The following is a 26535-nucleotide window of genomic DNA, read 5'->3' on the forward strand; positions in this document are numbered from 1 at the left end:
TGCGTGATCCACAATGTCAGTCAGCTCTTCCATTCCCTTGAATAATAGAAGATCAATTACCTGCGGAAGAAACACCTCAATCAGAACTATATTGCATTCTAAAAGCACCTTAAAAGACAGCCAACTAAAAAAAAAAGACCCCCCGAGATCACTGCAATCATACTCAAGAAGATGCTATCAATTGATGTTTCAAAATACAAACAAAACAAATATTAACTTTGGTACCAAAAGCCAACAACGCTGTTAGTCATATTACGAGAAAGAACTCCATTTTTGATTCGAAGTATACAATGTTGTAGCGGGTTTAGTCTACTGATGACAACAGACTCGCTCTCCTATGCAAGACACAAAGGAACCACAAGGTAACAAAGCTTAAGCAGAATATAACCAGTAAAGCGCCCACCTTTTCACTCTTAAGAAATCAACACCCAGCACCCAATCCACAAGACACTTTATAGTTCATAAGATTAGACTACCCATAAATCAAGGCTTCGTTCGCATTAACTACTTCCCTAAATTCCAGACGGTTAAAGGTGTAAGCTTTTGTACAAAGCAGAAATAAACTCTAAATCAGCTTAACAAATAAGAAAAAAGCTCATTTTTGGGTCAATGTGGTAACCAATCCAATCCTACCAAGACGTATGACCAATTTAGGGGAGACTAAATTGATTCCATCTCCGGCAATCGCAGAGAGGACCCTTGTCCTGGGGTTAATCAGAGTGAAATCAAGGGAAGTACCTTCGGGTCGGTGATGTGAGCGTTGTTCCGAATCTGAGCAGAGATTGCAAATCGGAGCTGAGAAGGCGCGACGACATCTTGAAGATTGTAAATGTCCATGATTGTGGGGATAGATCTACATGCAGCTCTAAAGAAATCGAAAACACGGCGACGAGCTTCCGTCAGGTTAGCTGAGTTCGGTGGTACACCAATCTTCCTCAACGTGAAAGGTGCCGCCATTTCTGATCTATGGATTCGCGAATTTTGTCTACCTGAGAAAAAACACAGTTGCCGGATTTGAGAATGGGAACCATCGGAGACTATCTGATTGCTTCCACAGTTACCAAACGACATCGTTTGAGACTGAGTGGCTAATGGGCTTATAGGCCTATCGTTTCAGACTAAGTTGCTAATGGGATAATGGGCCCTTAAGGTGGGGGAGACAACAAGTCGTAATTATTTCCGGTTAGTTTCGGTTTACTCTCTGGATTTAAGTCAGATTTGGTTGAACCAGAAAAGGGTAAGAAGGTAATTTGCTTACAGTCCCGCCGGGGTGTCTCCGCTTCTTAAACCCTCTCTTGAGAACTTGGCGCCGTACTACTGATTCATCCTTCTCATGTCGGCGACAATGGTGAAGGACGAGATTCTCAACTACAGCGATGATGAAGAAGATAACTTCTCGGACGACGGAGACTGGGGAGATTGGAAAGCAGATGATAATGGCGTCGGAGTGGGAGGAGGAGAGGAGGATGACGGCTCTGAATCTGATTTCCTGTGTTTGTTTTGTGATTCTCACTACACTTCCTGTGATTCGCTCTTCGAACACTGTCGTCTGAGCCACGGGTTTGATTTCCGTGGAGTTAGAAAGGAACTGAAGCTCGATTTCTACTCTTCGTTTAAGCTCATCAACTATATCCGCTCACCTGTTTGTGTTTTTTTTTTTGCTTCTTCTTTTTTGCTTTCCAAAGTTTTGTTATTTTGCTTAAAGTTGATTCCTTTTTAATGCAACCAGGTGGCTGAGAACAAATGTTTGAGTTGGAGGATTGAAGCTGGTGATTTCAAGGATGTTAAGTTTCCTTGGGATGAAGAGAAGTATCTGAAGCCCTTTTCGCAGGAGGATTCACTTTTGTACTCATTTGCTGATGATGAGGAAGATGGTGAAGAAGAAGACACGTTTGACAGAGACGAAGTGATGGAGGATTTGCAGAAACTTGGGGATTTAAGCATTGATGTTGAGGCTTTAGGGGAAACGTCAATGTTGAGCAGTGATAAACGCAATATAAATGGAAGTAAGGATGTAACTTTGCTTTCAAACTGCAATGGTCTGAAGGAGCAAAGTTCTGCGGATGATTTGTTAGTTAATGGGAAAGATGCAGAACCAAAGGTTTGTGATGGAAGACTAGTTAATAGGAACATTAGAAAGGTGAATGAAAACTATTTTGGATCTTATAGTTCGTTCGGCATTCACAAGGAGATGCTTAGTGATAAGGTAATGCACTAATCTTTTCTGGAATCATGTCCACATTAACTAACATGCACTTGCAGAATATGACCACTCTCTGTCCGCTGTCAGATTTTATTCAATTTTTCTGATGTCTTTAACAGGTTAGAACAGAAGCATACAGAGATGCACTTATGAAGAATCCTACTCTCTTGAGTGGCTCTGTTGTAATGGATGTTGGTTGTGGAACTGGGATATTGAGGTGAGTTAGTAGCTATCTTGCTCACTCTGTAGTGGCTATCTCCTTTAGGTTTCTTCTCAATCTCTTAGGGAAACTTTTCCCTCATTTTCCAGCAGTTGCATCTTGATTTCAAGGCTAAAACATGTGATTTGTTTTATAGTCTTCTTATCTGGTGGTTCTGTTTACCTCTTTTGTTTCATATTCTGAAGGCTTTCTTAGAATTTCCTTCCCAACTATGCAGATCCTTTGATTGTTTAACTCATACTTTTGGTACTTCTTTTAGTGTGCATGCAATAACCAATTTGCCTTTGTCTGCAGTCTCTTTGCTGCTAAAGCTGGGGCTTCAAGGGTAGTTGCAGTTGAAGCTAGTGAGAAGATGGCCGAAGTTGCTACTAAGGTTACCTTTTACTACTTGCTACAAGATTTTCATTATTTGTCTTTTTCCCTCGTATGTATTAATTCTTTGCCTGGTTGACCATTTTTTGCAAGCAGATTGCGAAGGATAACAAAGTATTCAATGACAACGAGCATAATGGGGTACTTGAAGTTGCACACTCAATGGTTGAAGAGCTAGATAAATCGATACAGATTGAACCTCATAGTGTTGATGTGTTAGTCAGCGAATGGATGGGATACTGCCTTTTATATGAGTCAATGCTCAGTTCTGTGCTCTATGCAAGAGATCGGTGGTTGAAACCTGGAGGTGCAATCCTCCCTGACACGGCCACCATGGTAAAAACTTATCTTTTGTCCTTCAAATGTTGTTTCTCTCGTGAAAATCGTCTTGATGAGTTTTATCCCTTTTTTCTTCTTGGATCAGTATGTTGCCGGATTTGGAAAAGGTGCCACAGGTCTTCCTTTCTGGGAAGATGTCTATGGCTTTGACATGTCTTCAATTGGTAAGGAAATTCTTGAAGATACTGCTCGACTTCCCATTGTTGACGTTATAGAGGAGCGTGATTTAGTGACAGAGCCCGCCCTTCTTCAGGTTTGAAAGATCAAACTTTCTTTGGTTTTGCCAGAACCAGAAAAAAACTTTGAAATTAATTTCCTTGAATTTCTATGTTTCTTTGTTTCTAGACATTTGACCTGGCTACCATGAAACCGAATGAAGTGGATTTCACAGCAACCGCAACGCTGAAGCCCATTGAGTCAGAAGCAAAAACTAGGTTGTGCCATGGTGTTGTGTTGTGGTTCGACACAGGTTTCACTAATAGGTTCTGCAAGGAAAACCCGACTGTACTATCTACATCACCCTACACTCCCCCAACACACTGGGCTCAGACTGTTTTAACTTTTCAAGAACCAATCTCAATGGCACCAGCCTCACTTCTGTCTGGTGATGACAGAAGAGGAGACATTGGAACCGAAGAGTTTCCTGCCTCAAGTATTCATCTACGTGTGAGTGTTGCACGATCGTATGAGCATCGCAGCATTGACGTGTCCTTAGAGGCTACTGGGCTGAGCTCAAAGGGTCAGAAGCGTCGTTGGCCAATTCAGATATTTAATCTATGAATGTTTTTGTAGCCATTGTAAGAATCTTTTCCTCAATTTTGCCGAGGAACTTTTCATAAGTTGCAAGATTGTTAAATTTAGTCCGTAATATCATTATTTTCTAAATTTAGGAAGTTTTAGTAAGATGAGATTGCTAGAGCATCAAGTTCATCTGAAATCTGACATAAATTGTTGTCTTGCGACGTAAATTTATAGACAGATGGAGAAGGAAAGACAGACAACTATTCAGACAATTCTAAATATATTTACAGTTAAGGAAACGCTTTTGCCTCTTTGTAAGCAATGGCGATAACAAAATCAAACATTTACCAGAGGAGACCAGACCGAAAACAAGGCCAAGGATTAAAGTAAGATTAAAATGATCAAAGATATAAACTTCTGTCCACTGCCCAAACACTATTACAAATGGTGGCCTTTACATTTCTAGTATACTCTGTATTGCTAATCACGTAATTTGTTTGTTATTAACCGTATCCAATAAATAATAAAAAAAACCTATTTATATATATAGATATATAGTGGATAACAAATTTAGTTAGAAAGATACAGTTAAAATTAAAGAGTGAAAAAAAAGAAAACATTTATTAACGCTTATTAAGACCGACTTAACTTAGATAAATAAGAAAAAGAAACCAAAGGGATCCATCCGCTCATAGCCTGAGGTGATCACTATAAACTAGAAAGCTAAACATAAAAGCAAACTCTGCAACATAGGATTTACAGATGCTATAGTTGAAGAGAAGTTGGCGTTGCAAATAGAGAAAGATAATCTATGAATCTGTTGGCTCTGTTTTAAGGGGCGCAGCACCTGAGGACGATGCATCGCTTCCATTTTGGTTTTGATTTTGGTTTTGGAGGTAAAGGCTATTTGCTACCATGGAATCGCTTACCAGCCCTGCTTCTACGTCAAAGTTTAGCGTCCTCTTGCGGCTGCTGCTGCTGCTGTGACACCAGACGAAATTGGGTTAGTGATTGGTTTTAAGGAAGAAGCTGATGAGAAATGTTTTTTGTTTTTACTTGTTCAAGCGGTTGTTGATGGCAGATAGGTCCTTTGAAGGGCTCTGGTAAGCATGTGTGCTCTCTCCAACACAAGCATAGTAACTCTTCGAGCTGTGTGAAATAAGAGCATCCATCTGCAAACACACAACACGTGGAAGGTAACCAAACAATCAAGTCACCAACCTCCTCCTCAAGACTTAGTAATAAAGAGTTTGAGTACTAACCTTTGATCCCCGAAGAGGAGAAACATAAACATTGTGCACTGCAGATACTTTTTTAGGGGACATGTCTGGAACACTTGGAAACACAGACACCTTTGGTGATCCGGGACATTGACCTGTAAATCCAAAATAAGATGATTACTTAACTTGGGGATTACATTTATAAACAAAGCTTACGTCTAACAAGTATCTATTTGGAATTTCTTAGTTACCTTCAGGCTTATTATTGGCTTCTACAGACAGGTCGTTTCTCACAGGACCTAGCTCCACCAGCAACGGCTTTACAGCGGGAATAAATATTTCATTGTAGAATGTGATGATGTCAACATGATCTGGCCCTATTCTCTGTTCAAGTCATTGTCACAAATTTCAGTATTCTCCACAGAGTAAAGAGACTTGTTCAGCATAAGGTTAAGAGTGTATATACCCCTTGACGGCGACATTGTAACGAATCCACATAAACGCTGCGGAAAACTAATGGTTTACACTGTGGTTGCTTCCGGTAGTTGTATATAATTTCCCTAAAAGTCAGGCTCATTTGGGATATCTACAAGGTGATTAATAGAAAAAGTGTAAGCGGAGGAGAAGCCATTATAAACCAGATGACATAAAGTTAAGACCTTTGAATCACTCTACTCACCTTGGCCACTCCATAGAAGCAACAGAGAATGATCTGGTCAATGTGTCGATTGAATAAAAGAGAAGTCCGCTGAGCAAGTACATGTCGGAAGAGACAATATACGTTCTCCCTTATTTGCGGTGAAAGCTGTAGTCTTTCCACCATTCCATTGATTCTGACAGCAGCCAATTTATTAATCTGGGAAGAGCCACCATATAGTGAGTAGGACCATTAAAACATTTGCCAGACGAAAATAATGAATCCATACCATGTTTTATAGTACATCCAACCAAACAATTAGTAGTATATCCAAAGATCTCATTGACCTACCTTTGTGAAGAAAATATTGATTCCAGTTTCTGCACAAGTTTCTCCTCCACCTCCTGGGTTGGGCCGTGTTGGGCTGTGGACATAAATCCGGAAAAGGTAAACTTAAGAAGTACAGGGACAACTAAAAAGGTATACTAACTTGCCATTTCTACCCATAATAACTGAAAATGTACCTGGCAAATGCAGACTGCAACGGAGGTGGCAGCATTTTAGATTTCACGTTGCCTAAGGCCAACAGACGATCCTTTACTGGTGATGTAAAGGAATTGCGTTCAACTAGAATGCTGCGGTATTCAGTACATAATCTTTTGGGCGATCTAATCCCCCCATTTTGTCCTATATGGCAGTAAATTTGACAAGTTTGGGTAAGAAAATCACACCATTAACAGCAGGTTACAAAACTGATTTTCTTCAAAAACAAATAAAATTACCTGGACAAGTTTCATGCTTTTGAACAGATGATGCATTATGTACTCCTTCAGAGAAATTAATAAGTGCTGCAATTGCATCCAGAGATGGCATCGGTTCAGCTAGTAACCCGAGCCGATTTATCTCCAATGCAAGCGCTGGCCTAGCAACAATCAGAGAGTTGTACATTGAAGAGCCTTTCTCCCATACCATACTCTCTAGAAGTCGTTCCTCCAGTGAATTCAGATGCCGTCTCAACTCTCTAGGCAGAGAATCCTCATGTCGGATGAAACTCTCTATTACCTTGCTGAGATCAAAAGCTGTGATCCCAGTCCTCTCCAAAACAGCTGGGAACAACATTGTTATGGTTTTGTGGGTAGCCAGTACCAATTCAGCTGAGCAAGCAAGCATGCATCTATGGAACCGCTCATTTGTCAATAAAGAGTTCAGATTATTCGCATGCAAAATCTGAGCTTCTGCTTTACACATTGCCTCAAGAACTCTGTAGTATAACTTGAGAGCTTCTAATCTCCGCTGCTCTGCCCATATGTCATCCATCAAGTCAACAGCTTGCAAACTTCCACCGCCACCAAGGGAACTATTTGGAAATATAGCTTCCAAAATTATGTGTGCTCTTCGTGTGACATCATTAGTTATATCCCTATCACATGACTTAAGAAAATGTTCCAATCCAGGAGAAGGTTGTGGCAGAAGCGGGCATATGACAGTCCTTAGCCACTTGGCGGTTGTCATTGCTGTGCTCACTGGTGTTGCTGTCAACTTGTTAGCACCGCTAATACCATTTGTCTTAGCAGCAGGCGACTTATGAGGAGAAAGTGGGCTTATAAATGTCCTTGCAGGTGAGCCTAAAGCATCAATTTTCCTCTTGACACCAGTAATATTTACAGCTCCTGCAGATATGCTTCCAGATCCAAGTAAGCTATCCTCTTCGTTGATGAATACCCTCTCATCGAGTTCGCCTTTACTACAAAATGCATCATCGTAATCCTTTTCTAGTGTAATCAAGCTAGTTGAGATGGACGTCTCATCCAGTAAACCCTCAAAGTAGGTCAAGCCATCTGCAGTAAAACACCGTATATAATCGAAGAACAATCAGGCAACTGTTCAGTGAACTCACATGACTCTTTAATTGTAGAAGGAAAATGTTTTTAGACTCTACCTGGGTGAATATTATCTAGCTTGTCAGTTTGGCACTCAGATGCTGGAGATGGTTTTTTCTTCAATATTGTTTCTACCAGATTGTTTGCCTTGTCAATTACTATCCTCAACTCATCTTCTGAGGCGTCATATATCTTGCATAGTGATGCAACCAAGTCTACACCTTTGTCGCCTTTCTTAACTGAGATTCATCACATAATGAAAATAGAGGATAAACATTCCATGCTGCCATGCTTATCAGGAGAGAAGAAAAAATAAACACTCACCAAAACGAGAAGAATCTTGGAAGCTGAAATTTCTATACCGACAAGGAACATGTATGATCAAAATAGCCTGATAAGATAAAAAGGAGTTAGCCTACACTTAACTACATTATTTAATATGAGGTGTCTTTCAAATAGTAATGTACAGCAAGACGAAAATGAATGACAGATTAGGGAGAGTATCACAGGTAGTCACTAACCAATATAGAAACTAGGCCATTTGAGCATGTCACGAGGTCCTTAAATCGACTAAACGCATGGTTTCGGAGTGCCAAAAAGAGTAGCCATCCAAAACGATAACTATCCGGCAAATAGCTAGAAGAGTTCGCAGAGTTCTTTTCTGCGTTTGCATCATATGTCAAGAAGAATTCCCCGTACCCACGTTTATAGTGTCTGTTACCAAGGAAAGGTACCAAAAACATCATACTTAAACAAGTCCTTAAAACAATTCACAGAAATATTCACATAAAACCAGAAATCTGTAAATTTGAATTTAAATTAACAGAAATTTGAAAGAATACTGCAAGCCTATCTTCTGATTATTGCATAGGAAGAAAATTTTGCTTCTTAGTATCAGGTCTAAAAAATGAAATCTATGTCAACCACTATTACTACACAAATCAGAAAAAAAAAATGTAAGAGAGTGCAACAAAGGAAGGGAGCTAAACTCACTTGCTTAGTAGGGTAAGATGCACAAAGTTTGCCTGCAACTCCTTTGCCTAGTAAGTAAACATTAGCAATAAGTAAAGTAACACAGGTTAAGAGAAGCGTATTTAACAACACTGACAGATTAAAAATAAGAGTAAATATAAAGAAGTTGGGCAGTACCTGAAGTCTGTTCTCCCAGTCTGCGCCATAAAGTTCACCTAGTACAGATCCAGCCTTGACCACAAACTGAGGTAACTCTTTAAAAAAATCCACAATACTGAAAACAGGAAAAAAGGAATATTATCACTTCAAACGAACTAAAGAATGGTAAGGAAGGACGAAAATGAGCATTACATACTTAAGCTTAAGAGCCCTCAGTATCTGACATAGATTAAACCCATTATCACCAGACACTGACTGACCATCCCCTTCTTTTCTCACACTAAGCCTCTTCACTGAATAGAGGATAAAAGCAAACCAGTACCTCTCTACTTCCTCCCTCTAATAAGAAGAGCAAAACAGAGTTAAGTCATAGTGAACCATACGGTTAACTGATAAAGAAGAAGGTAAGAGAAAAAAAAAAGTGTAAAATTTCACCGTTCCACTTCCAATGTTAGACATGTTTGCTGAAAGAATTCGTTTGGTTTCAGTAAACAACTTCAAAGCTTCGTCACAAGTGCTCCCATCAAGAGATAGAACTTTCTGTAAATAAGAAATCAACTCCAGGGATTAGATCTAGTCATAAAAAATTACTAAACAACATGCAACCAGATGACCAAAGACAGTAAGTAACAAACCTCGCATATGTCCAATAAAGAGGCTTCACTTCTTTTCCCATTAGGGTCAATGGGCGGAGTCACTGGAGGTTGAACTTCTTCCATAGTCTTCTCCAATGCAGCTGAAAACATGAAAAATTAAGCTAATTGTACCTCCAATTAAACAGTTCAACTTTACTAAAAAAAAAAAAGACTTGTTGATTTAATCATACATTGAACTTTCAATAGAAACCACATCAAACCCATACGGAAGAAGACACCGATTTGTAGACAAACTCGCAAATTTCCCAATTCAGAAAATACGAAAATTTGGGGCAGAACAAAACAAAAAAGAGAAATTGGGAACTAATCTCAAAACCTTAACTCTGGAAAAAATTACACAAATTTTTAATTAAAATTCTCTCAAAGTTGCAATCGAACAGCGAAACATCCAATTAGAAGAAAAAAAAATCAGATTAAACCCACACAAAAAAAAAATCGAATCAAAGGATAAGCAGAAGAAAAAAAAAGAGAGAAAGATCTTACCTTTTTTTTTTTAATTGTAACACAGATCCCAAAAAACCAAACGTCTCCGATTAAAAAGCTGAGCAGAAGATCTAATTTTTTTTTTCAAGAACTCACACTGGTAACGCCGACGAATTCAGAAGAACCACTGGAAAAAAAAAGGAGCGAGAGATCTCCGTAAATCCTACAAATAAAAATTAGCCCTCTTCTCTCTCTCTCTCTCTAGAATGAATGGGGGCTGATTATGCGGCAAACCCTAGAAAAGGATATAATCTCGCGCGGGAAAAACAACACGGCGAATACATACACATGCGTATACAACTATATACGCGCACTTACATCCACTCATAACTCGACACGTACCCATCTATGACCCAATTTTACCGCCCAAACCTTACTTACTGTTTGCGTGAAACACTGGGAGGGAAAAAGATTCGCCGTCACGGCGAGAGTGTTAAAACAGACGGAAGTGGGCCCATTAACGCCGTCTGGGTTTTCGTGACCGCGACAAAGCCTCGTGAGAGTTATGATTGGGCCCACTTTTTATTACGACGTCGTTCGTCTAAGTTTTGGATCTCGCGTTTGGTTGCAGGAGTAGGAGTGTCCTTATCCGCGGATGGATTCAGATTTAAGTCTTCTCTTGGTCTTCCGAGTGTGAGTGGATGCACTAATCAATCATAGGATCAGATATTATCATCATGGCGTCACCATCTGATCAGACGGCGAAGATTATCGACGGTAAGGAGATTGCTCATACCATCAGATCAGAGATCGCCGAGGAAGTTCGCGGTCTATTCGAGAAACACGGCAAGGTATATATAGGACGCATCTTTATGTATGAATCACAGTTTCTTAATCTTGATATGTCTCTCTTCTGTTTCTTCTTAAAGAAGCGTGATTGATTGATCATAAGATGTTAGCTCCAGTTTATAGTTAAATCAATGAATGATTTGTTACTTCTAGTTCTGCAAAAAATTGTTTTTGTTGCCTTTGGTGTGTGTGATGTCTTTTCACTGTTCTCTTGTTTTCCTGGATCTTTGACCTGTCTGCATTACTTCAAGTAGAATACTGTTATGTCTAAATATCAGACAGATGGTGTGCTAAGTTTATATGGTTTGGTATCCTTGTAATGAAGTAGAAGGGAAGAGAGAGTGTAAAAGAATGGTTGAATCGATTTAGAATACGAGCACAAGAATCAATCGAGTCTTGGTTTTACCTTTCGTGCAGGTCCCAGGACTAGCGGTAGTTATTGTCGGGGATCGAAAGGATTCACAGACCTATGTGAACACAAAGAGGAAAGCATGCGCTGAGGTTGGGATTAAGTCATTTGATGTGGGCCTACCTGAGGAAGTTTCTGAAGCTGATCTTATTACCAAAGTTCATGAACTCAATTCAAACCCAGATATCCATGGTTAGTTGTTCTGTAGATTATGCTTATCATTGAATTATAGATGGCAACTTCAATGTTTAATCCAGTTCTCTTGTTTTGGTAAATGGGAACATCCTTGCTCACCCGTGTTTATAATAAAGCTTTGGTACTTGATTTGCAGGCATATTAGTTCAACTCCCATTGCCGAAACATATTAATGAGGAGAATGTTTTGGGTGCTATCAGCATTGATAAAGATGTCGATGGCTTCCATCCTCTTAATATTGGTAAGCTAGCCATGAAAGGCAGAGAACCACTCTTCCTTCCTTGCACCCCAAAGGTACTGCTCCTTCTTTGCATGCAGACTTCAGTCTCTTCCAAGAAAATTGTCGGCTATAAGTTTTGTGTCAAGTTTTTCTTCTGTCTCAACAATCAGGTGATTTGTTGTGTGCACAGGGATGTTTGGAACTCTTAGCGAGAAGCGGTGTACAGATAAAGGGGCAAAGAGCAGTTGTTGTAGGTCGGAGTAATATCGTTGGTTTACCCGTTTCACTTCTATTGCTCAAGGCTGATGCTACTGTCAGCATTGTACATTCTCACACCAAGGATCCTGAGGCTATCATCCGGGAAGCTGACATTGTTATTGCTGCATGCGGACAAGCCCACATGGTGATTTCACGCTTTTTCATTGTCTATTAGATCAAAATCCAATCTACCTCATGTAGATTAATGTGAATAGTTTTATCAATTCTTAAACACTCTCGTCTTTACTTTTCAGATTAAGGGCGACTGGATAAAGCCAGGGGCTGCGGTAATTGATGTTGGAACTAACGCAGTCAGCGACCCGAGTAAGAAATCAGGATACCGGTTGGTTGGAGATGTTGATTTCGCAGAAGCTTCTAAAGTTGCAGGCTTTATTACGCCTGTCCCTGGTGGTGTAGGCCCAATGACAGTTGCAATGCTTCTCAGAAACACGGTAGACGGTGCCAAGCGGGTCTTTGGCCAGTAAAATATCCCACTGTTTGTAATAAAGAGAACCTGAGTTTCTCCATTCTGTAATTGTGTACTTGGATTAATGGCATTTTTCCTCTCAAATAAATTGAAATTGGCATTCTCTTTGGATTACTTTATGTCATTTTGCAAGTAAGTTTATTTCCCGAAAATCAATACAACATGAGGGTGGCATCATGCGACTCAAAAGCCTGATGCTTCCATCCCTAAGTTTCTTATACGCAGTGACTCAAGATCATGCATGATATACATTGAAAATCTTAAAGCGTAAGTGATTCCCTTTCAGTAAGAGTTTAACACAATGAATATCAAGTCAAAAACAAGCGAAATTAAAGCTCTCATCTAATGCAAACGCTTGGTCTTATCTGAAATAGTTTACAGTACCATGACAATGGTAGAAGGCTTTGATATTAACTTTTCATGCTTTCTGCAGTTGAAAAAGACCATGCTTTGTAAGTAAAACGACTCATGCAATAAATAAAAAAAGGAGAAGAATGGTATCTAAATTGTGAAATTCTAAACCTGCACTGGGAGATACAGCTTGAATTCCGGAGGAAGCTCCTCTTCTGAGTAGAGACGGTCAGCAAAATATATGCGCCTGAGGCGGCAGTTGGCATGAATCTGAACTCGCAATGTCTCAGCATAATTAGTCCCATAAGCTCTCCTAGTAAGATCAGCAAAGTTAAGCTGGATTTGATTCCAGCCTTCGTCCATCTTGAGTGGCATTGTGCAAATATACGGCTTTACTCTAGTGACAGCCTACAAAAAAATTGTTCAATAGAAAACATCAATACTAGCGCATAGCGTTCTAGACTACATAACATGCAGCAAATTTAATGTAGTGACAACAATTGTATATAATAGAGTTACACATCCTGCAAGCTTATCCAAAGATTAGGTGATTGGTATCTTTCTGAGAAACACAGCAGTTAAGCTATAAACTAAAAACTAACAAGCGGCCTACTAATCTATTGATATAAAGTAAGACATTGATTAGAAATTGCTTCAAGAAAATAGCAGAGCATCGAAACTACAGTAGGAGGCTTCCTGATCAGATGAAATTCAAATAAAATAGTGAAGAAGACTAAAAAGCAAAGGGAAAGACATACAGACTTGAAAGTTAGAAGCTCTGAAACGGCGGCGCACATTCTTGTCATCCAGAATCTGAATCTCGAATGAGAAATATTTCTTCATATTCTTCACTACCAAGACCAAAAAAGGAAGTTTGATACCAAGCGTAGCGGAGAGATCAGCAGGACATGTAATGTATGTAGACTGGATGTTAGATCCAACTACTTCAAGCACATTGGATTGAATGTCATCATCATGGCAACGCTTCACATGTCCATCCACAACTATCAATCAAAAGAAAGATACTTTAGCTGAACCCTAAAATTGATGAAACTTCTAGAAAAAATTCCAGCTCAGATCATAGAACAAGGCATCAATAATTTTGTTACCCAAAGTTCACAGCTTTGAATTTATTACAGCTGACTGGGTACAAAATCGCACTACCTAAGATTCAATTACGTAAGAAATTAGAAAACATAAGCTCACCTTCTTTATCCCATATCTGAAGAGGCTTGCTTCTGCAAACAAAAACAAAAAAAAATATCAAAACCCATCCATTATTAAAAACATATCAACCGATTCGAACATATTCAAGGGTAACAAAAGCATACCCTAGACTGTACAAAATAGAGAGGAACCCAGACTGAAACGTGTTCTTGAACATCTTCCTGCTTCTTCTCCGACTCCGACAAGACGAAGCTCGTAGACTCGTCTAGTATTATAATGTTAAGGTCTAAGTGGGCCGTAAATAAATAAAAATTTCTGCAACCAAATTTATTTGTTTTTAAGGCCTCGGCCCATTAGTCCATCCACTACACTCTTTTGAGTGAAAAAGCATAGATGCCATTTATATATCCAATATAATATGCGGTTCAGAAACGTGGAATTTCACCCGCTAATCACATGCCACGTGTCTTGTTCTCCACAAAGAATGTGCCACGTGAGAACTAGATATCAGCCAAGAAAGACACGTCTCGGTGCGGGAATGACTAGTTTATCCTCTTAACAACCGCGTTATCCTCTCACTAAAGAAGAAGGTCATTTTCGGAATGACATAAAAGTAGGGGTCATAAAATTCCGCAACTTGCACATTTTTTAATTTTTCCATTGCCGACGTTGGAGATAATAAAAGATATGATCGTACACGTGGACCAATGAGAAGAGTGCTTTAGATGGAGGAAAGATCTGAGCCACAAATCTCGTCTATGAATTCTGAGCCACGAAAACAAGATCTACCTCACGCGCCATTTTTTTACTCACGCGCTACTCTCTTTCCCCCTTACTTGTGTTGTGTGTGCTGCCCATCTTTTCTCTTACCTCCTCGGAAGTTGAAGCAATACAAACAAAAAAAAAAAACACAATTCGTCTTCTCTCTCTCTCTTCTTTGGTCTTGTTATTACTATTTTGCTTACAGTTGAAGAATCAAAAAGCTTCTCTTGATCTTTGAACCAATCATCTAATAGTTTTCTGATCGTAATTCTCTATAAAGTAAGTTTCTTTCTTTTCTTGTTTAGATTTGAATCAAATCCATAGAGATTTTGGGATTTGTTCTGAAAGTAGTGAGCTTGATTTTTGTTGTTAATCAGGTTGATAGATCGATCGATTTGATTATGGATTGTTATGCTGGAAGGAATTTTGAAGAGCTTGTTGTGCCTAGTTATCAAGAATCATCATCAGAGACATACCCATCTACTGGTATGTGGGGTGGATGGAGCATGAGCTCTCCTCAAGCTGCTCAGAAATGTTTCGATTACGATGGTTTTAATGGAGAAGGTTTGATGTACAGTCAGATGGGTATGAGGACGAGTGAAGAAGAAGAAGAGTCTAAGAGATCAAAGGCTAACTACGGTGCTTCTTCACTTCATGATTTCGAAGGAATCGAACACATGGATGATATGTTCTTGTACGGCCCCTCAATTCTTTTTTACTTACCATCTTCCTACTTTTCTTGTGTTTTCCGATCTAATTGTTGTTTTTGTTTACTCTTTGGTTTTTACTGAAGAAGTTCAATTTTGGAGGATGTTCCAGAGGATGATGGAGATGTACATCGAGCAACCAGCAGCAATAACAGTGTCGGTTCTTCTTCTATGTATGGTGGTAGGGAAGTCCCTATGTTCCATTGTCATGATGACATGTCTTTCAAGGTAAGATATTTTTCTTACATGGTGTTGCAGTTATCTATTTGTTGCTGAATCTGTGGTGGTTTCTTGTAAGTTTAGAGATTCTGATTATTAATCTTTTTGTTTCTGGTTGAAGGAGGAAGCTCCATTTACGATCTCGGATCTGTATGAAGACAACAACATGTTAGATTCAAACTATGGGGATGAACTGTCTTCTGAGGAACTCGTGTTGCAGGATCTACAAAGGGCTTCACAAAAGGTGAGTTACTGACGATTTTTGCCTACGACCTTTTAACCTTACATTTGATATTCCAGTCATTGGACTTGCTTTGTAGGTTTTGTCTTAAAAATAAACTTTTTTTGCTCTCTAGTTAACCGATGAGACACGCAAATGTTTCCGGGATACCTTTTACCGGCTTGCAAGGAGTTCACAAGATAAATCGGATTCAGTCAGCACTAACTCAGAAGAGCTGCTTATGCAAACGTCCAGATATGATTATGGTGATGGAAACAGGTACAGGTCTTATCTTCTTTTTTTGACCTCTACTTGAAAAGAAATCATCCGAGTATTCATAGGATCAAAGTCTTTATTTTCTTCTGGAACTATAGATTCCTATGATAATAGTTTGCTCAAATTAAAGATTCCATACTGATCAAAGTGACAGTTACTTGATTGCAGGTTGAGTAGAGAGGAAGAGATAGAATCTGAAACGAATTCAATCGATAGAGCCATTGCAAACCTCACATTCAACAAAATGGAATCCAACATAAGCAATTATCCTCTGCCGGAAAGAGTACAGTAGGTGCCGCTGATCAAGATCAACGATTGGCCCTCATCATCCTCCTATGAAGTCTTCTGTCACCATACGTGTATAAATATGTGTATATATAGATGCTTATTGTTGCAAGCTTCAGTTTTGATCTGTCAAAAGAATCTGGTCCCTTTAAATTCCTGCAGTCTGGTTTCTACAAACAATGCCTAATAGCCTTAAGAATTACTTCTCAATATGAATAAGAGCATCCTGTTTCAGTGTAAACCTAAGCATTTAGTCAACCATAACCAGTTTAAATACTGGAAAGTGGAAACAATACTCACTGATATTGAATGAACAATCAGGAAAATTTTGAGTTTTGTAAGATTCGAGCAAACCCAAAAAAAGCAAAATACTGTATAAAACAGGAAGCAGGAGGAGCCAATGAAAATTTCCATGTGACATAACAGTTTGGCTCGGAGCAAAACCCTACGCCTGTATTAAAAGGTCAAAAGCCAATGCGATCATCTAATTTTTACTGCCTCCACTTCATAGACAAGCCACGCATTCTTAGGCACCTGTTCCTTCAATCCCTTTTTTGAGTACCTGTGTTTATCACATCCAGAGCAAGAGACACAACTCAGCTGTTATATTATGCTGAGAATAATCATATAGACCCGGTTAACCAAAACCATTATGACATACCCGAGGGATGGCGGAATTATGAGTCTTCTCTTATCTCCAACTCGCATCCCTGAGAATTAGAATATGCAGCCGTATTCTTTAAAAGGTACCAAACTTTATGAATTTAAGTTAAAATCATCTATGAGTTAAGCCATATACCTTCAACACCAATGCTGAGACCTTTTATGACATTTTCTTCACCTGCAGGCAGCATTATAATTAATGATAAACAAAAACTAATCATGTACGAGGATGGCAGAAACAGCAACTATAGTGAGGATTCTACGATCTAAAGAATCTTTACCTAAGCGGAATCTTAGTGGAGCTTCTCCCAAGTTTGATTCAAACAATTTCCCGGTGTCTTTCAACTTGCCAGTATAGAGTATACTGACCTGAAACAACCATCAATCGTCTTAAAGAACTCCCACCTAACGGTGCTGGTAATTGAGACAGCATCAAGATATCACACGACTAAGAAGTAGACTAAAATGTCAAAACTACTTACCTTTTTCCCTTTAACAGCTGATTTTCCATCTAACGATCCTTTTTCAATCTCTTCAATGGTCACTTCAGGTTCTTTCTCAATGTTCCTATTCATTCTGGAAAATACAATTGATACGACAAGTTTCTATGCTAAATTACCAATAAAACTCAAAATAGTATCCACTCAAACCCAAAAGAAAAACTAAAAGAGACAGCTTTAGCAGAACTCAGGAATCCCGTTTCAAGTAAAATCTTTTTTTTTTTTGGTTTAATGTTAAATTTTATACTTCAAGTAAAATCTTAATATCAGCTTCTTTCTCTGAGTTCCTATTTGTTAGGGAAAATACAATTTATACGACTAGTATCCAATCAAACCCAAAAGAATAACTAAGAGAGACAACTATAGTAAAAGCTAATTCATCAGACCATTAGCTTGTATTTGCAGGTAATTATAATTATTTCTACCATTAGTCAAACTGAAGTTTCTACCTAAGTAACAAGGTAAGACTCACTTGTCGATAGCTTGTTTCTTCTTCTCAGAACATTCAACTAGATTTTCTGGGACATCTGTAGTCTCCTCTCTCCTATCCCTTTTCCTTTTTTTCTTTGATAGAATCGCCTCATCATTCTGAGAGGGTAATACACCACCTGATGATTTGATCCCCCTGTCATGTGCGAGACATGGTATGTTAATTGAAGTTTTAACAAGGAGCTTTAATACCAATTGAGGAAATATGTGCATTTAACAATGATATCAACTTTCTAATGAATGGGCATAAACCATTTGTATACAAAACGTCAACTTCTGAAGAATAAAAGTAAAATTTTCACTTCCACTAGGTAAGAACCACCCACTAAGAACACTTGACCAACCATTTAACACCGATGACTAATTTGTGTATAATCACGTTAAATATCGATATACTTATATAACAAACAACAACAAAAAAACCATTCCGGGAGTTCAATAAAACGTAGCATCCTCCTCAATCCGAAACAGCTAGAAGGTAACATTATCTGTTCAGTAGTATGGTACCACTTACTTGTCAGTAGCTGGCTTCTCATTCTGAAGACTTTCAGGCATATTTTTCCCCTCTCCTTCACCTAAGTTAACTGTAGCTGAACTCTTAGACTTTTCTTTGTTTCTTTTTTTCTTCGAAACAATTTCACACTCTTTCTGAGGATGAAGTTTAACATCAGCCAATGTTTTATCCTCCCTGGCATATTAAACATATTAGATTTATAGAAGGTTAAAACTTGGGTCTACAGTGGATGAAACTTACTTACCTTTTATCCAGAGTCTTGTGGGTATCAGCTCTTGCTTCTGATGCCTTCTCACATTTGGCATTAGACTCAACATTTTCCAAAGTCGAACTTCTTGCCTTCGACCTCGTAACCCTTGAAGACAGAGGACTCTCTGAAGAAAGAACCTTCGGGATTTTGTGCTCATTACCATTATTAAGTATTTCTACAGAATCCTCATTGCTAGAATCATCATCTCTAGCCGAGGTTTCATCCGATTCTGAATCAGAGACTTGAAACTTCTTCCTTAGTCTTCTACCTTTTCCATTTTTCTTCTTGTCTTTTGTTTTAGCTGCCATCTCCTTAATAGATACTGGAAAGGAGACAAGATTAAGAAGAAATGGACTTAAGTATCAGAAATAATTAAAGTGAAAATGCCTAATCTAATTTCTTGTAAAACCCACGAGATGCAGATTAATACAAGCACCAAAGACACTAGTAAAGAGATTCACACTAAACGAAAACTAAACTCTCAAAGTCCCATGCAACTATAGTCTAGGAAAAGGTTGCAAAACAATATCCATATAGTAACTGAAAAGGTTGTGAATCTGCAAAATAACAAGTCAAGCACAGTAAGAGCAAAAAATAACTCTGAAGATACAACTATCAATTCAAGCTTAACTCCACAAAGCATACATAACATAAAACTTCAAGGTTAGAAGACACCGTAAACAAGATGGGGAATGGCATACTTTCATCATCATCAGAACTAGACACATGTGAACCACGGCCACAAGGTTCGTCATCATTTATGAAACTATCACTGTAGTCATAATCATCACTGCTACCTTTCTCCATGTCTGTGTCAACAATGTCTTCTCCATATGACTCCCTATTGATTAAGTCAAGGATACAAATAACAATCTACAAAACCAATAATCCATATTTTACTTTAATCTAAGTTCGATAAGAGGATACGATTCACTATCATTTAGCCTAAAACTGGTACTCTTCCCCAGGAAGTAGCCAGTGAGGTGAATGCTCCGAGGTCCGATGACAGAGAAGATAACTTCATCAGCTTCTTCAAACTCCAGATTCAGTTGGCAAGTATCAACCTTTTCAGGAGTCAAGACGCATAAGAAGAGGGGACTTTTGTTCCCAACGATACACTGAAGAATACTTCTGTTTGTTGCACTACCAAGCCCCAATGTCGCCTAAACCAAATACAACCAAAGGATCAGCCAAGTAAATGAAAAAAGCCACTAAATTGAAGTAATAAAGTTACAAAACCAATTCGCATTTAAACTCCACTATAGGTTGCATATCAGTCTCCCTACCCTAATTGATGTGTATACAAACTTCCAATCACGTTAAAACACGCCCAAATCATAAGAAATTGATCAAAACAAGCGTCCAAAGTACAAAGTCTGAGAAGAAAATCAACAAAGCTAATTAAGGGTAGAGCAATAAGATTAAGGACCTGGGAAAGGTGAAGTCTTCTGATTCCTGTTGATTCATTAGCCTTAAGAGTGAAAGCTTTTGATGGCTTCACTTCAACTCCTGCAACACACACACACACAAATCTTTTCATCAACGCCCAACTCCATGGAAATATAATTAAAAAAAAAAATTAGGTCTTTTTACTCAATCCGTGATTGTTAAAAGCAAAGGAACCAGTGAACCCACCCCAGAAAGCCATGGAATTTGGTCAAAGAATTAAGGAGAATCGTAAAAGAGAGAGAGATAGACAAAGAGACTGTAACGCCGACCCTTTGGGTTTCTGTTTCTCCGTTCTGTAACGAGAGGTTTTTGTTGGCTTTGAGGGTTTTATTTCTTTGCCGCCCTTATTTATTTATTGTTAATGCCCATTGGGTTTTAAGTAGAAACTTTTTTTAATTTGACACACACCAAAAAAAAAAAAAAAGGAACGTTTCAAAATATCGAATTTATGTCCAAAAAAAGATGTCGAGAAATATGTCAAAAAAGAATCGAAATTAAAATTTTATTTTATGATCTACACATAAAGTATATGAATCATTGTAAAAGATCACATAATTAATCTTGTTACATGTTGCAAGGCGTTATGCAATTGAAGTTGGCTATGATCTATGTGGCCATTCTAGTTAACAACATCCAAACATGATTTCAATGCTTATAAGTTTCAGTTACATTGTCTTAGGAAAATGCACTAATCTCATCTCATCTCATCTTCAACTTGACTATAAAGAAAACATAACAAAACATCACATTTGTATCAAATTTTCTTGAACATTCCGATCCAGTATTTGAAAATTACTTAACAAGAACAACAACGAACTCACTCCAAAAGTGAGATCCTTTACTTGTCAAATCTCTTATATATCCATGACATTGAAATTTCTGTGAGTATACAAAATACATACATAAAGAACATTAACAAAAGCAACATTCAAAACACATATCTCATGTATTCTGTTTCCTTCAATCCTTAGGCCAAACACTAACCTTCTCCTTCTCAATCTTGACAAACATAGCAGAAACAGCCGCAACGAAATAGATCTGAAGAAACACCACAGAAGGCGTGTGATAATTCAATACACTCTTACCCGTCGCAAGCTCAACAAGAAGCAATGCCATGAGTCCTAATCCCGCAACCCTCCCGTTGATCCTTTCACTGTACGGGCTAAACCCTAGTTCCACTTTCAACCCACCTGAAACAGCCTCTTTTAAGCTCACCGGCGGCAAATACATTCCCGTGCCTTTCGACGGAGACCCACTTGATGACCCTTTCTTCGATTTTCTCACCTCTGCTTTCGTACCCGTACCGCTTCGGTATTTGAGTCTGATGTTCGAGAGACGAGACTCGAATTGATCAGGATCGGTGCCGGATTCGGATTGAGTTGTTTCCGGGTCGGGTTGAGTCTCTTCCGTGGACTCAACGTCGGTGGCGCGGACGGTGAAGAGTCTCGAAGCATTGAGCTTTCCGACGGGAATCAAGCGGAGTGATGGGAATGGGTTCGTGATTCGTAGAGGTGTTATCGCCATTTTTGTTTTTTTAAGAGCTTCGCGTCTCTCTCTCTATCACTCTCTCCTCCTACAACCTCTTTGGATAAGAATTTTTTCTTTTTTCTTTTTATTTTTTTCGGTTTTTTTCCTTTAATTGACATTTTGGTTTTAATTTTATAAAACTACTATATAATATAAAAATTTTGTGGTGTACATTTTTCTAAATTGTTTTATTATAAGGTTACTAGTGATTAGTGAAACTTAACTTTCTCGAGCCAAAAAAAAGCAACACCACTAAATTTACAGATTCCTAAACAATGGTGAGCATATTTTCAGTTTTTTTAAATCTAAAAACTTTATAAAATATAGTTTAATATAATCTTTACCGCAATTTATAAAAAATAAAATTCTATTATATATGTATTTATTTTGCGATGAATGATATCCCGATTATAGTGGCTATATTATCGGGATATCATTCACGGCACAATAAATACATATATAATCGAATTTTATCTTATGGTTGCTATATAAATTGCTACAAAGATTATATTAAACTATACTAGGTTAGTACCTACGCTACGCCGCGGGTTGTTTTCATATATATATTTTTGTATTTTTTGAAATAATATTTGTTTTTATGTTGTTTGGAATCAAATATTATAACGAGAAATTTTTCAAAATGCCACATTTTATGTTTTTTTCCCAAAAAATACAAAATTGTAAGTTTTTCTTTCAAAAATACCACAACATCTTTTTCCAAAAATGCCACAAACACAAAAAAACTGAAAGTTTATTACGTAAAATTTATTTTTCTTGGTTTGGTTGACTAATTTAGATTTAAGGTATAGTGTTTAGAGTGTAGGATTTAGTGTTTACGATTTAGGATTTAGTTTTGAATATAAAACTTTAGTTTAATTTTGTGGTATTTTTGAAAAAAACTCATTTTAGTGGTTTTTTGGAAAATAAAACTAAAAGTGGTAATTTTGGAAAAATCATATTTTAGTTGTATTTATGAGAATTGCCCTATTATAGTTAATAAAAAAAATTATCATGGTCAATGGTAATTTTTTGTTTTTGTATTTTAGTTATTATTTGTTGCATCATTTTTTTTTGTTATTTAAATCAAACAAATTTTCTTTTCATCTAACTAACTTGAGACTTAAGTACCCAATTTCTTTTTTACAAAATTTAAAGAACAAACAAAAAAAAAGATCAAGAAATACCAGAAAAAAACAACGAACTGAGCCCGTAGATAACGTTATTATAAAATCGAATTGTTTTGTTAAACTGAGAAGCTTTTTTCTCTTAACTCTCTCTTTCTTTCAGAGTGAGAGAAAGCTCTGTTTCTTTTCTTTTGTTTTTCCAATTAACATCAGGGATCTTATGACAATACATGTGTTTAAATATTTTTCATAATTTTTGTCAAAAAATAAAGACGGAACAAATAATATATATAAAAAAAGAGAACATGAATAAAAAATCTTGACAATACAAATCAATCGATTATAGTAGTATGGAATTCAATAACCTATGCCATATTACAGTCAAACAGTTATCATATTACTAATAGCCAAAAGCCAATAGCCAATAAAGGATGTGTAATTTTGATAGTTTTCTTTTTCTTTTTGTGTTTGATTGTGAGTGTGATAAACATTCAGTAGAATTGTAGAAGTAACTACGTATTCCTTTTATTAACAGTATGAGTTTACACTTTGAGCGCATAACTACTTCAGGTGTTCCTTCTCCTTGCTAAGTGCCAATATTGCATTTGCTATATATCTTCGATAAGATGAAATATTGTTGCACGAGTCAAGAAGATAATAGTGTGTTAAGAACCTTCTTCTTTCATATTAATATAATTTTAAGTCTTTGTGGTGTTTGTTTGTTTGTCAGTTTGCTACTATCATGCTCTTGTTCATATCATCACGTCCAGTCAAGCATTAATTAACTTACTTTGCAAGCCTTAGCTTTGCTAGTTTTTCAAACGTAGTTTTATCTTCTGATGCTTCAACTGCTACTTACTCTTATTTCTTTATATTACCCTTACACTTAACTTGTGGAGATTTATCTTGTACTTTACTCATGGTCTTATGGGCCTGAACTATGATCATTGTGGAGATCGCTCCTCTCTATCTTGCAGAGTTTCTAGAAGATTCGGCGAATAACCTCGGACTAAATCACTCTTCTCAAATCCTTGCTCCAGCTTTGCCTCTTCCCTCCACGGAGTCAGCTTGCAACAACTACAAGGTTTATAAACTCTCATTAACAAACCTCTCTCTCATTAACAAAGACTTAATTATTGCATTAACAAACAGTTACAACAAATTCAGAAACACTAAAAAGGTATATCACAAGAAAATCTGTAGGTTATTGTAATCTATCACAAACGGTTATTGTAATGTATATTGTTGAAACTCAAAAGGGTTTTTGAAGCTAAAGTTGTAGATACACTAAGCTAAAGTTGCAGAGACATTCTAAATGCTTTAGAGTTTTTAAAAGTCTTGCATTTGTTCTCATCGATCAACAAAAGCTTCACTTCTTCTTTAGACAATCCATCTTTCAAAATCGCACAAGTCTTCTCCAGCAAAGTTCTAGCTTCTTTCAAACCCGAATAAGTAAACAGAGAGATAATATATCACATTGGTAAAGTCACAACAGAAGTGAAGCCACCAAACTTAAGAAGAAGAAACTAACCACCATGAAAGAGAAAAAACATGAGCAAGCTTCAAAGCAAAGACGCGTGAAGGAGAAGAGCAAACAAAACACCGAAGCCGCTTGAAGAGACTTCTTGACTCTTTTCTTCACCAACATTCATAGTAATTTCAAGTTTCAAACACATAGCTTATCTCAAAAATTCATCTCAAATTCACACATTCACAGCTTTGAAATCTTCCACAATCCCTCAAATTAAGAGACATAAAAGAACAGAATTTTGTTAACTGGAAACAAAAAGTAGAAGAAACAAAAAAAGTAGAAGAATCATAGTTAGATAGACTAAAATAATCACTGAATGCTTATGCGATCGTCAGAATTGTCAAGAATAAGAGTTTTAGTTGAAATGCGCAGAAGATAAACAATTTTGTTAGGTTGAAATTCTGAAATCGATTGATGAAGAGAAGACAATTATGTGTCTATTGTGGCAATTTGTAAGCTTATCTGTATTATTTATTTTAATTTAATTGATCAATGATTTTAACTGATGTATTAATAGGAGATTCAAAGTTGAGACTGATGTGTTATGCTATGGTGAGAAACATTGTAGTTTTATTGTATTGATTTCGTTAAACTATATCTGGTCTATATTCGAGCGTCAGCGAGAGATGGGGGAATTTTGAGAAACCATAAATCGATAGAGGGCTATTTCGTTAAATAGATAAAGTTAGAGGTTAATTTCATAAATAACGGGGAAAAAACTGGAACACAGATTCGAATATACCATTATAGAACCAGAACACATGAAGAGAGAGATTAGATGTGTTTTGCCTGTTGTTTAATCTCCCAAAGTCTCTCTTTCTGATAATTTCCTGACAACAGTTTCGTGTTAGAGAAAAAAAAAAAAAAAAANATGGCTACATTTGCACTTCCGTTCTGCGAAATCCCCGAGGATCTCCAGCTCCGAATCCTATCATTCCTCACACCAACAGAGATCTCCAGCTTCGCCTGCACATCGAAACGCTTCGCCTCTCTTTGTCAAGAAGACGGCAAAATCTGGCACGCTATGTGCAATCGGAGATGGGGGAAGAAGACTAAGATCCAGAAATGGGGAAACGGCCAGGTCGCGTATAGACTCCTTTACAAGACTCTCAAAGGATTGGATAATCTAATTGGGTTCTGGCGACTCTGCGGCAGAGCAAATCCCGCCGCTTCGTCTCCGCCGCTTGTTTTCTTCGATTGGGGTCCTTCTTTTGTATTGGGATCTAGAGTATTGTCCACCGGGGATGATACTTATCAGGTTAAGAAGACTCCGTTTCTCTTGATGGGGATTTCTCCGGAGGGACGATCTGAGAACTTCTTGGATCTCGGTGGTGGTGGTTGTAACCTCAGATCTTGGGATGATTTTGAAGCTTCTTCGAGTGGCGATCTTGTTCCGGTGGATGTGAATTTCATGGGGAATGGTCATATCATGGTGGAGGAGAATCGCAATAATTTTAGAGAAGAGCAGAAGAGCTCAGGGGACGAGAGTGATGATGTGATATCCTCCCCTGATTTCTCGGAGATGTATACTCAATTTGCGAATAAGACGAGTCCAGGCGGTGAGAGAAGGAGACAGAGGAGGAAAGAGAAGGAGAGGCAAGCGTCTAGGACTAAGTGGGAACCAGAACATTTTATCAAAGTTGCTGATTGCTCACCCACGCCTACTAAACCATTACAAGGCTTATGGAAGGTCTCAATTTAAACTCTTTTATTCATATTATCACTGATAATGTTTGAGATTGAGAAAAGGTTAGTTTCGTAAGGTAAAAGGGGTTAATTTGTAGCACGAGGCGATGAATGAAAAGATCAATCTTTTCATTGTTTGTCTCCGTTGTGTAAAATTGTGATTGTTGAACTCGGCAGGGTTTTTGTGAGGGAAGGAACATGGAGTTATATTTGGTCAAATATGATGAAGTTGGAGGCATTATATGCAGGAAAGTAGAGGACTTGTCTTTATCAAGGCACACTCCTCCTGTGTTCTGGACACCCAATCACTTGGTCATCAGATCACCCTTTTCAGCTGAGGAAGAGCTGCTGTTGAATAGTCGAATCCATGTCAGTCCTCTCGCCGAAGTTCACGAGAATGTTGTATCTGGAATGTTGTACATGAAGTCTAGTTACGATATGGTGTTGCAAGGAGAAGCAGGCAATGGTAATGGTTTTCTCAGAGGTGAAGGGCGGGTCTGGTTGTATGAAAATGGAACTTTCAGTTTTGGGTTTCTTCGAGATCAATTTATCATTGATCTGAAACATGTTGCACT

At 37.8% G+C, this 26535-nt stretch overlaps 9 protein-coding genes across 17 annotated transcripts in view; 4 read left to right on the top strand and 5 right to left on the bottom strand.

Moving 5' to 3' along the window:
• Window positions 1-1033, bottom strand: part of LOC104764989 (NADH dehydrogenase [ubiquinone] 1 alpha subcomplex subunit 6-like) — an 8284-nt gene extending 7251 nt beyond the window's left edge. Inside the window, exons 1-2 of one of the 2 annotated variants that reach the window (XM_010488616.2) lie at window positions 739-1033; window positions 16-60 (exon numbers count right to left, since the gene is read on the bottom strand). In XM_010488616.2, the coding sequence (XP_010486918.1) occupies window positions 16-60; window positions 739-957 (264 nt within the window). In that variant the 5' untranslated portion in view covers window positions 958-1033. The remainder of the gene's footprint in view (window positions 1-15; window positions 61-738) is intronic. The other variant, XM_019241383.1, reaches the window with a different exon arrangement.
• LOC104764992 (probable protein arginine N-methyltransferase 3) lies at window positions 1236-4002 on the top strand. Its single transcript, XM_010488621.2, has 7 exons — window positions 1236-1642; window positions 1730-2206; window positions 2323-2420; window positions 2718-2796; window positions 2892-3131; window positions 3220-3387; window positions 3480-4002. Exons 1-7 carry the CDS (start codon window positions 1334-1336, stop codon window positions 3912-3914), a joined length of 1806 nt encoding a protein of 601 aa, XP_010486923.1. The 5' UTR covers window positions 1236-1333; the 3' UTR covers window positions 3915-4002.
• On the bottom strand, window positions 4395-10151 carry LOC104764993 (retinoblastoma-related protein 1). 3 transcript variants are annotated; one of them, XM_010488623.2, is made up of 18 exons: window positions 9883-10151; window positions 9379-9479; window positions 9179-9283; window positions 8940-9082; window positions 8762-8858; window positions 8606-8652; window positions 8134-8326; window positions 7937-8003; window positions 7672-7851; window positions 6515-7570; window positions 6257-6419; window positions 6084-6156; window positions 5775-5951; window positions 5562-5681; window positions 5347-5479; window positions 5138-5250; window positions 4932-5047; window positions 4685-4856 (listed from the first exon to the last, which is right to left on the bottom strand). In XM_010488623.2, exons 2-18 carry the CDS (start codon window positions 9460-9462, stop codon window positions 4685-4687), a joined length of 3039 nt encoding a protein of 1012 aa, XP_010486925.1. In that variant the 5' UTR covers window positions 9463-9479; window positions 9883-10151. The 3 variants fall into 3 exon arrangements, with proteins under 3 accessions (XP_019097021.1, XP_010486925.1, XP_019097022.1); XM_019241476.1 differs by lacking the exon at window positions 9883-10151 and having other exon boundaries at window positions 4395-4856; window positions 9379-9462; XM_019241477.1 differs by lacking the exon at window positions 9883-10151 and having other exon boundaries at window positions 4685-4853; window positions 9379-9462.
• Window positions 10503-12354, top strand: LOC104764994 (bifunctional protein FolD 2-like). Its single transcript, XM_010488625.1, has 5 exons — window positions 10503-10673; window positions 11089-11272; window positions 11412-11569; window positions 11686-11898; window positions 12008-12354. The coding sequence occupies exons 1-5, from the start codon at window positions 10560-10562 to the stop codon at window positions 12236-12238; spliced, it is 900 nt and encodes a 299-aa protein (XP_010486927.1). The 5' UTR covers window positions 10503-10559; the 3' UTR covers window positions 12239-12354.
• LOC104764995 (cilia- and flagella-associated protein 20-like) lies at window positions 12466-14032 on the bottom strand. The gene is made up of 5 exons (XM_010488626.2): window positions 13923-14032; window positions 13798-13829; window positions 13354-13595; window positions 12763-12999; window positions 12466-12667 (listed from the first exon to the last, which is right to left on the bottom strand). Exons 1-5 carry the CDS (start codon window positions 13973-13975, stop codon window positions 12659-12661), a joined length of 573 nt encoding a protein of 190 aa, XP_010486928.1. The 5' UTR covers window positions 13976-14032; the 3' UTR covers window positions 12466-12658.
• On the top strand, window positions 14532-16439 carry LOC104764996 (protein LNK3). 3 transcript variants are annotated; one of them, XM_010488627.2, is made up of 6 exons: window positions 14532-14799; window positions 14898-15214; window positions 15314-15455; window positions 15568-15690; window positions 15803-15945; window positions 16111-16439. In XM_010488627.2, exons 2-6 carry the CDS (start codon window positions 14922-14924, stop codon window positions 16232-16234), a joined length of 825 nt encoding a protein of 274 aa, XP_010486929.1. In that variant the 5' UTR covers window positions 14532-14799; window positions 14898-14921; the 3' UTR covers window positions 16235-16439. The 3 variants fall into 3 exon arrangements, with proteins under 3 accessions (XP_010486929.1, XP_010486930.1, XP_010486931.1); XM_010488628.2 differs by having other exon boundaries at window positions 15317-15455; XM_010488629.2 differs by having other exon boundaries at window positions 16097-16197.
• LOC104764997 (peptidyl-prolyl cis-trans isomerase FKBP43-like) lies at window positions 16510-20443 on the bottom strand. 3 transcript variants are annotated; one of them, XM_019240619.1, is made up of 12 exons: window positions 20237-20443; window positions 20073-20152; window positions 19571-19806; window positions 19345-19484; window positions 18638-18965; window positions 18394-18567; window positions 17863-18015; window positions 17373-17457; window positions 17172-17259; window positions 17027-17068; window positions 16889-16937; window positions 16510-16789 (listed from the first exon to the last, which is right to left on the bottom strand). In XM_019240619.1, the coding sequence occupies exons 1-12, from the start codon at window positions 20289-20291 to the stop codon at window positions 16708-16710; spliced, it is 1512 nt and encodes a 503-aa protein (XP_019096164.1). In that variant the 5' UTR covers window positions 20292-20443; the 3' UTR covers window positions 16510-16707. The 3 variants fall into 3 exon arrangements, with proteins under 3 accessions (XP_019096164.1, XP_019096163.1, XP_010486932.1); XM_019240618.1 differs by having other exon boundaries at window positions 17373-17466; XM_010488630.2 differs by having other exon boundaries at window positions 17373-17466; window positions 20279-20442.
• LOC104764998 lies at window positions 20875-21702 on the bottom strand. The gene has a single exon (XM_010488633.2). The coding sequence runs from the start codon at window positions 21614-21616 to the stop codon at window positions 21053-21055; it is 564 nt and encodes a 187-aa protein (XP_010486935.1). The 5' UTR covers window positions 21617-21702; the 3' UTR covers window positions 20875-21052.
• Window positions 25049-26535, top strand: part of LOC104764999 (F-box protein At3g12350-like) — a 7809-nt gene continuing 6322 nt past the window's right edge. The window contains exons 1-2 of one of the 2 annotated variants that reach the window (XM_010488634.2): window positions 25049-26023; window positions 26138-26525. In XM_010488634.2, coding sequence (XP_010486936.1) covers window positions 25146-25976 — 831 coding nt within the window. In that variant the 5' untranslated portion in view covers window positions 25049-25145 and the 3' untranslated portion in view covers window positions 25977-26023; window positions 26138-26525. Of the gene's footprint in view, window positions 26024-26137; window positions 26526-26535 lie in introns of those variants that run through there. The other variant, XM_019240596.1, reaches the window with a different exon arrangement.

Source organism: Camelina sativa, chromosome 19, assembly GCF_000633955.1.
Source record: "Camelina sativa cultivar DH55 chromosome 19, Cs, whole genome shotgun sequence".
Taxonomy (NCBI): domain Eukaryota; kingdom Viridiplantae; phylum Streptophyta; class Magnoliopsida; order Brassicales; family Brassicaceae; genus Camelina; species Camelina sativa.